At 50.3% G+C, this 9987-nt stretch overlaps 1 protein-coding gene across 1 annotated transcript; it reads right to left on the bottom strand.

Moving 5' to 3' along the window:
- Window positions 1–1938: 1938 nt before the first annotated feature.
- On the bottom strand, window positions 1939–3950 carry LOC136540840 (probable protein phosphatase 2C 32). The gene is made up of 3 exons (XM_066532864.1): window positions 3346–3950; window positions 2813–3151; window positions 1939–2632 (listed from the first exon to the last, which is right to left on the bottom strand). Exons 1-3 carry the CDS (start codon window positions 3832–3834, stop codon window positions 2285–2287), a joined length of 1176 nt encoding a protein of 391 aa, XP_066388961.1. The 5' UTR covers window positions 3835–3950; the 3' UTR covers window positions 1939–2284.
- Between the last annotated feature and the right edge of the window lie 6037 nt (window positions 3951–9987).

The raw sequence follows: 9987 nt of genomic DNA on the forward strand, positions 1-9987 counted from the left end.
GATCCATAACCGGCTCCGGTACCAATTGAAGGACTGAAAACGACGACCATAGGAAGGGTGAATGGGAGCCTCAAATTTTTTTGAAACTTTAAGCCGCTGTCCCAAAATCATGACCAAAGAGCAAAGACACTAGACAACGGTATGATCACAAGCCAATGGGTGGCCGGGTACCTTTGGCGATGACCAAGAGGTACAACGGATCAACCGAGAACAGACAGAAATAAGTGCTCAAAAAACGAGAGAAAGCAGCACAATCTGCACAGGGCCAGACTGTCTGTCGTAGGGAGCCCGGAGTGTCTACGGGTCAGGTCATGAACTATCCGGGGTTGAGGGCCGGAGTGTCCGCCGTTCAACTCCTAAAAATTGAACGATGAGAAACAATTCTGACTTTGGTAGAAAGAAGAACGGCGGACTGTCCGCGGTTGAATCTCGGACTGTACGCAAGTCAAACACCAAAAAACAAACTTGCTAAAATAGTTCTGGACACGCTTCAGCAGTAGCCCCAGACTGTCCTCGGGTAGGCTCGGACTGTCCGACGTTCAGAGCAGCAAAACACGACCAAAAGAAGACCTTCTGCTCGCGACATGAACAGTGACGACGCACTGTCCGGGGGTCAGGGACGGACTGTCCGCGAGTCGCAAAATCAGCACGAACAGAGTCTCCCAAAAAACGCCTGGAGCAAGGAAAATCTCGATTTACAACCAAATCAAAACCAATTGCCACCAAATTTTGACCACATGGTCACAAGGCAATATGTGAGCTACCTCTAGGAGATCATCACCCAATTTGAAGCCAATCAACGAGAAATTGGATGAACATGAAAAACACTTGTTTTCCAACCCTAGAGCTTGATTTTCCCCGATCTATGAACTCGTGAGGAATTAGATGAAATCCCTCGGTAGAAAGGCTCAACTCACGTCCTAGTTCATCTCAGTGCAAAAGGAATGAATCAAAATGGTCTCAAAACGACGAATCGAACCACACAAGAGAAGGGGGAAAAGAAGAACGCGAAGAACACAAAACGCAATTCACAAGAACAACTCACAAATTGAATCTCGAAGGACATGAGGAGGTTAGTGCCTCCATTCCCGCTGCAATATTTGGTTCTTACACAAATTATCCAATTTGTGGACCTCTCTCATAAGAAAACCCAAGGGGAGAGGAAAACCTAGAGAAGGATGGAGCAAAATGAAAGAGATGAGGGAGATGGGAGCTCCCTCATCCTATTTAACAGAGCTATTACACAATCCCAGTTTTGCCCTTAGATATTTTTGAGTCGAACCACTTAACCCTACGGCACGTCCAACCTGAGATAATTTTCATTTGACAGCCATCGCGCTCTTTATGAGATAGCTTCGCCTCGACACGAACTCCTCAATGCCGCCACGTGTCGTCCGTTCCTCCTCGAAACCTTCGCCCGAGTTTTGAGGCCCAAATCCGTGAAACGGGCCACCAATGGTTTTGAGGCCCAAACCACAAAACCGCTCGCGAATAGCGTACTCCATACGCGTCCCCTGTCACTTGACACGTGTTACCGCCGTCCTCGATCGGCCGTCCGCCAAGTCCTCCTGAGCCCCGCTCAACTCGCACATCCGTCGTCTTGACTCGGTCAACACGGTCACTCCCATGTACACTTGCGTTTATCGATGTCCCAGATGTCAGCCACCGCGGCTGGTCACCCGGCCTCCCGGTCCCTCGGTCCAAGCCTCACGTCCGTCCTTCGCCACTCCCGATCCATCGGCACGGCACGTCCCTACTTGACCTTCACCTCGCCGTCGACCACTACCTCCGAGCTCCACACCTACACACCACAAACCACAAACCAGGAGACACGTCGCACAACCCAACTCACGCCATAGTTAGCTCCCAAACTCAACCTAGATCGTAGATCACGTTGATAACCACTCATCACAAAACGAACTCATGAACAAACAAAAATACGGCAAGTTTTAATCTACTATGAATATAATATATCATTGTACATAGGCAAATCGCCTTTTACAGAATGAGATCATGAAGCGAGAAATCACCCCGCATTATTTCAGTACTGTCAAAGAATGGATCAAATAATAAAACGAATGGTTTTATGACAAAGAATGGATGTTAAAATTCCCACAAAATATCACCGACTCATGAAAACTTTCGCCAGCGAAGTAACATGATGTCTACCTATCCTGCCTTCCACCAGTCTGTTGGCGAAGTAACATGATGTCTACCTATCCTGCCTTCCACCAGTCTGTTAGTGCTACTGGCTAGAGTTTTGGGTCCAGTTTCTCCAATCAGGTTAGGAACTTGAAAATTTCTGCAACTGCACGATCACGACACTGATATCATCAGTTGAGCCCCTGGAAATCGACGTCTCAGTGAGCATCCTGCAGGCAGCCATGCGAGAGGTCTTGTCGTTGTTAATGCAGAGATGTCGTGCAAGGTCTACTGCCTCCTGATTATCGATCTTATCCCAGAGGCCATCAGAAGCAAGTATCAAGAACTCGCACTGCTGGTCAACCAGGAGCGTCCTGGTGTCTGGGTCAGCCACAACCCACTGCTTTAGATGTCCATCCCCAATGCCCCTAGACACTGCCAGGGAGCCCTGGACTCGCCATGTTCCACGGTAATTCACCACAAATCCACCCTGAAAAGCAAATGAGCAGGCACATAAGCGAAATTGCACAACAATGTATAATTCATGTAGTATGCTTGATTGTGTTAATTAATTACTGAATCATCTAGTCCATTCAGCTACGATGCATTGTTCAATTGCATTAGCTGAGTTTGTGCAAGAAATAAGAAGGTTAGGACATCGTGGACATACCAAATTCTCTATTCTCTCCTTCTCATCCTCCCGGGAGGCCCGGTGGTCGGAGGTGAGCGCCTCTGCCTTCCCTGCTCGGCTGAGCACCGCACGGCAGTCTCCGGCATTGGAGACGACCAGTCCACCCTTTTGAAGAACGGCTGTGACGCAGCACGCGCCCCCGCTCTCGTCCCTCTTGAGGAACTCCTCGTCCGTCTTGAGGTAACCCCTTTTCACAGCTCCTTCGATCTCTCCGCCGTTTACCTTCTTGAACTCCTCGGCAATAAACTTGGGCATGTTCTCAGCAGCGAACTCTGCCGCGTTTTTCCCGCCGTGGCCATCGAATACACCAAACAGCGCCTGAGAAGATGGAATCAGTCGATTAAGTTCTAGTCCTGAAGGAAATTTCAGAGGAAACAACGCAAATTTTCCGCCCCAAAACACCAGAATAGTCGCCACTGAAGGACAATTCCAAGTTCGTCTTATTTTTTTCAAAATCACGAGAAAAGTACACATTGAAACAGAGAGTCAGAGAGATTTTCAATCGAGATTACCACTTGGGGATCTCCGCCGAGAGCGACCTTGGCCACATGCCGGTCCTCCATTTCCACCCTTCTCCTCCCCTTTCCCCTCCGGCAGTACGCCGCGAACTCCTCCCCCTCCTCCTCCACCTCGTTCCTCGGATCTGCCTCCACAGCGGCCACCGCCGCCGCCGCAGCAGCAGCAGCAGCAGCCGCGCCGGACGCCGGCACCACGAGCGGCGCCGGTCGCCGCCGCTTCAGCACGGACCCAGTAGGTGCCGAGGCCACCGCGGCGGCGGAGGGCGGCTGGGGCGACGGAGACGGGGAGACCTCCTCCCGGAGAAGCGCGCGGAGCGCGAAGGGGCGGAGCGGCGAGGCGGCGGCGGGCGCGGGCGCCGGGGAGGAGGCGGAGACGGCGGCGGCGACGGCGGGCTCCGGCGAGGCGGAAGCGGCCTTGCAGGAGAGCGGGCGGCGTGAGGGCGAGAAGACTGGCGAGCTCGGGATGGCCACCGTACAAGACATCGCGAGGCGGAGGCGGCAGGGCTAGGGTTTCCGGGCGCTCTCTCTCTCTCTCTCTCTCTGTGTTTAGGGTTCGTCGCCGAGTCCTGGTCTCGGTTGCTGCTTTGGAATGGTCTGCGGAGATGGCCGTTTGAAAGGGGGATTATATACGGTGGACCGGCCACCACGCGTTGTGCTGGACGCGCATTACGGGAGAGGTGATGGACAAAGGAGTCAAGGATAAGAATGGCCTTTCGTGGTCCATGGAGATCGGAACATATGCTATGCCATGAAGATGCTCTTTTGAAATGTTTTATGTTTCCTCTCAGAGAAAACGTTTCTTTTTGCTTCAATATTTAAGTGCTGCTTATTTGGAATCCGGAAATCCATCTTTTTTTAAAAAAAAATTGAAAGCCACTCAGAGAACATATTAGTAGAGATTTAAAAAAATGAGGAAATTCCGGGACAAAAAATTCTACTAAAAACACTTCCATTTACCTTATAAGAAACAATATCTAAAATCAACTACAGCAACTCTCTCATCATTATCTTAATTATATATCCACGTCGGTTTAAATTATAACCAGCACTTACTTTTCATTGTTTCACCAACCACTTTTGAGTTAGGGCATTTCATTTTGGTTCCCAAGTTACATTGTTTGACTATGATATATGCATATAAAGGCATAAAGCCAACCAAATGCAGGGTCTATAATTCTTCCGTGAGAACCCGAGTCTCTATGCATTGAAGCATTTGCAAGACGCAAGCACCAGCATTAGCAGCTCGGAAATTTCGAAATGCGTAAGAGATAGTGAAAGCAAGCGATTTATTACTATAGTACAGTGAGAAAATAAAACGAAAGCGGCTGTTCCGGAGTGTTATACCCGGTCTCCAGTGCCCAGGTTTTCACACTGGCAAGTCCAAGGAAAAATACAGCGCACGGGCCGTCGTCATATGGCACGACCACGAGAAGTCGACAAGGAAAGGAAAGGAGCGGAGGCCCAGCCCAGCCCAGCCCGGCGGTGGTGGCAGAGGAGCAGGTGTTAACTGGGAGGAGTGAACGGCGCGCGAGTCAAAGCTACTTTAATCCCGTGTGGGAGACCAGACCACGGGAAGCAAACAAAGAGCCGACGCCGATCGATCTGGCCTGGCCTGTGGACGTAACGCCGCTCTCCGTTCCACTCGTGTATGACGCGGTCATTAATCAATTGATTTCCTTGGAGCCTGTCTGCCCATCCGTTGCACGGGCCGAACCGCCGCTCGCGCAGTCGCGCACCCTTTTTTCCCTCGTCCCGCGGCACGGAACACGGACGCCGCCCAACCGCTGTCCGCCACGGCGAGAGCCGGGTGGCGCGTGGAGCGGTCTCGTTGGATGCCGCCCCTTCTCCCGTGTGTGGCGTGGTCGCCTGATGCGACGGGAGTTGGAGCCCGGAAGGAACGTGCCGGGAAGCTGCGGGCGGACGGGCGGTGCCCTGGAAGACTTTGGGGATCGGGACGGGACGCTCGCGACGACAGGAGGGGAGAGGCCAGTGGGAGAGAGACGCGACGCTGACCGTCTAGGATTGGACCAGACCCAGACGAACGTTGGAAGCAAGGCTAAGCAACCGTGCAGTCATGCCATTGCCATGGCACACTCGGCTAAGCAACCTCGCTGGCACAAAGCCAATGCGCCGGTTCATCGTGTCGCAGTTGGCTTCTTCTTGTTTCGTAATACTGTTGCGAAATCATCTTTTGACACTGGCGCATTTTTTGGTAGCAAAAAACGGAAGCTGCCTCGGAGATTGGCGACCTGGGTTCCGGCCCCTCCTGTCAGAGCAAAGGTGCTAGTTCTGGGTGGAAGAGCGAGAGTGCCCGTAGCGGCGGATACGTGGAGAGAGAGAAGGCCACGTCCACGAGCGGACGAGCCGACGGGGCGGAGGAAATGTGCTAGCCGTTGGCACTTGGTCGTTCGCGCCGTGGGCGGCTGGACCCATGCGGGGCCATCGCAGTCACCCAAGGGAAACGGTATTCGTGGGCTCGTGGCCACTACTCCGAACTCGACAGGGCTGTGGCTGACTGGCTGTGTGTGGCGGCGTGGTTCTGATGCGCGTCCCGCTGGCCCGGCCGCCTGACGTATCGAGTGGATCGGTCCGGGTCGAGCATCTTCCGGGCCGGGCTTGGGCCCGACAAATGTGCACTGTATTTGTGCTGTGGACTAGGTCAGGGTGGGCCAGAACGAGATGAATGAGGTGCCAAAGATTCTTTCGATCGCGTATGCCTCTCGGTGGTGTCGTCTCTCGCTGGAATGCTACGAGCCTAGTCTGACTGCGTGCGAAGTGGACCAGCTAGATGGTCATATCGCGAGATCCACCGATCCACGAATGCACGTGCACTGGGTGCATCCGTTCCGTAGGTACGCACCCGCCCCAGCCCAGCTCTTCGATCAACGGTCAAAAGTCCAGCCCCTGCCGGGCTGCGCCCCCCCCCCCCCCCCCCCCCCCCCCCCCCAGCAATCCAACCTGAGCGCTCCGCCGATGCCAACTAGCTACTGCTGCTCACTTGGCACGGCATGCATGTGCGCTGCCACTTGGGCTGTTGCGCATACGAAACGTAATCGCTGGCGCACGCACGCGCGAACGAGAAGGGAGTAGTAGGTCAACCATGAGCTCGAGCGAGCGGCCGGGGCGATCCAATGATGATGCCAGGCTCGTCTCTGTGTCTAGACTCTAGGACTCTAGACTAGACGTAGCTGTGGTTTTGACCGCTTTGCCTTTGCTGTCGACGACGATGATCCTTGATCCTTGGCTCCCTGCTACGTTGACTCGGACTGCAACTGCGAGCATCATATTTTATTCGTAGTCAATACTCCACCGGTCAAGCTTATTATCCACTGAATCATGGAAGCTTTTGCTTCTTCGCCCGCGCCTGTGCTACGTTGTCGGTGATGACTGATGGGCGATGACGGATTATGGTTCACGAAAAGCGGCGGCCAACTGCACCACCATCGACCGAGAGTTGGCTGATAAGTCGACTCAAGTTATTTTTGTTACGAGAGAAAAATACTATAGATTCTAACTGATAAGCCGACTGATAAGTTCAAACGAACAGGCAACTGCTCTGTTTTTGTTTTTGTTTTTGTTTTTTTATGAAGAAAAATGTTGTGAATCCCATATTCCCATGGACAAATTCTAGCCAGTTTTTTTATAACAATTCTAGCCGGTTAACGACATCTCATAAAAATAGGGATTTTCATCCATGGGACACATGTAAAGAGTGGTTTTGTCCACAACATATTGTAGGGCATGTTTGGTATAATAACTTCGCTCCTAGTTTATTCGAGCTGATTCTGTAAAGCTCTACCAAAAGTGCAACTAGATTCTGATGGGGAACTATATAATAAGAATTACTTCTTCATTTACATTACAAGTTTGGAGCTCAAAAAAAACTTCTCTCCACTTCTTCCTATTGAAACCACCACGAGAATCACTTCTCACCCTACTCTCCTACCAGAATCTCTCTACTAGATAAACAAGAATTGAAGCTCAAGAATCAAGAAGTGAAGCTCTACCAAACTGACTTGTACTTATCACTGTAGTTTTTAACTCTCTAAAACCGTGAATACGCACCATACCATAAAATCATGTTTCCAACTTCGTCAATAGTTTTGTATGCACTATACCACGAAAATATGGTTTTTATCTCTAGAACATGCAACTAGTAAAATGACTTTTGTGCCCTCCCTTCCCTTTCTTACTCTCTTGGGTTCATGTGTCATGCTCCTTCCTCCCTTCAAGCACAGAGACGGTGGCCACACACTTAAGACGGTGGCCACGCACTTAAGATGGTGGCTGATGTGCGGGATAGCACATAACTGTGACATCAATTAGAGGGGTAGCGGACCAAATGGGGCAAAGGAAGAGCCCCATGGCAGCCAAGGGATAGGGCTGGAGCTAGGGTCGGAATAGGAATAGAGGGGAAAAGGAAGATGTCACATGGGCACGGAGGCAAACAATACAGCGTGCAGGGGTAGTGCCCCGGTGTTGCGTCACTGGCGGTGGAGAGGCGGCCATGTATTCAGGACCAAATCGCACATTTTTAAGTGTCATGTTGACAAAAATTGCCTAAAATTAAAGCTAATGTGGTTAGTATAATTGGAGAAACACGCAACGATAGCTTTGTGCTTGATGCAAACTTGAAAGGATCAAGATGCCCAAGAGGGGGGGTGAATTGGGCTAATTCTAAATTCTCTTGCACTAATCAAATCCTACGGATAGCCCAATTAACCCCTTGTGCCTAGAAAAGTGTTTATATCAAACTAATGCACAACAACCTCGCAACCTATGTTCCAAACTTACTCTAGCAAGCAATTCTATGGATGTAAAACAAGTATTGAATTGCTCAAATTAAATACTCAAAGTAAGTGCTCAAAGTAAATAGAGAGAGAAAGGAACGCGGCGATGTTTTGCCGAGGTATCGGAGAGTCGCCACTCCCCACTAGTCCTCGTTGGAGCACCCGCGCAAGGGTGTAGCTCCCCCTTGATCCGCGCAAGGATCAAGTGCTCTCTACGGGTTGATTCTTCGACACTCCGTCGCGGCGAATCACCCAAAGCCGCTCACAACTTGAGTTGGGTCACCCACAAGCTCCGCCGGGTGAACACCAAACTCCCGATCACCACCAAGCCGTCTAGGTGATGGCGATCACCAAGAGTAACAAGCACGAACTCTCACTTGACCACGCGAAGCCTAATGAGAAGATGGATGCACACTTTGCTACTCTTGATTTGCTAGTGAGGCTACTCTCTTGGATTCTCAAATCACAAACACCTCACTAGGACCTTGCTCTTCTTGGCACTCACAAACGTGTTTCTCAGCTGTTGGAATGAGCAAAAGTTACTCCACTCACGAGTGGAGCCTCTATTTATAAGGCAGCCTAGAAAAACGAAACAGTTATGAGCTTCTGCGGGATGACCGGACGCTCCGATCATTTTGACCGGACGCTCCGGTCAGTTCAACCCACGAATAGTTTTCAAATGATGACCGGACGCTGTCAGGGTCCGGTCAGTACCGACCGGACGCGTCCGGTCGCTCTTGGATGCTTACTGTAAATGACCGGACGCTAGATACTCAGGGTCCGGTCACCACTGACCGGACGCGTCCGGTCACTCTTTCCCAAGTCTGGACCCTTACTGGAGTCGACCGGACGCTAGCCCTCAGCGTCCGGTCACACGACCTTCCAGCGTCCGATCACTCCAGACTTGTTCTTCACGGTCAAATGAACTGACCGGACCCTGCGGCCAGCGTCCGGTCGCACCGGAGCCAGCAGTCCGGTCAGTGTTTGACCCTCCATTCACTTCCAACATTCGAACATATGTGAATGAAGTTTGCTCCATAGGATCTTGGGCATTCATAGGAGCTACCTAGAGCTAGTTTAAACAAGTGTGCACCACACCTAACTCACTAGACTCAACTAGGTCAAGCTACCCGTTCATACCCCCCTTCATAGTACGGCCAAAGGAAAAACAAAGTCCTAAACTACTCTAAGTGTCTCTCCAACTCCAATCGACACTTAGAACTAGTTATCCTTAACCTTGTCGTCCATCCTTTGAAAACCGAAACGATTTCCATCGTAGGGGCATGACAACTTCGATTGCCTAATCGATCTCCATTACCATGACCTAACTTAATTGCCTCTGCAAAACACACGTTAGTCATAGTAATCTTGTATTGACATTAATCACCGAAATCCAACTAGGGGCCTAGATGCTTTCAATCTCCCCCTTTTTGGTGATTGATGACAATACTACCTCGAGTATGTTGTGGAGTGAGGTTTTTGACGGGCTTGGTTCATATAAGCTTTTGTCAATAAGAACAAAAGAGTTAGTCAAGCTTATATGACCCAAGCCAACACAATGTACTCAAAGGATATGAATTAAGCATGAGTACAAATAACAAAGCTCATTTGCTTCGAAGTATAAACGCGGAAGCAAAAGGCAAATGAGCATTACACAAGTGATATGACATATAGATAATGCAAAGTAGAAATCACACATGTCAAATATCACAATCACGTAGATAGCACTATCACATATATATAATAGTATGCATGAAAGTAAACACACGAATGCATAAGTAATAGTGTATCACACAAATAAAACTCCAAATGTATATAATAAGCTAATACTAGATAACTAGCTCCC

This window comes from Miscanthus floridulus, chromosome 2, assembly GCF_019320115.1.
Source record: "Miscanthus floridulus cultivar M001 chromosome 2, ASM1932011v1, whole genome shotgun sequence".
NCBI classification, from domain to species: Eukaryota; Viridiplantae; Streptophyta; class Magnoliopsida; order Poales; family Poaceae; genus Miscanthus; species Miscanthus floridulus.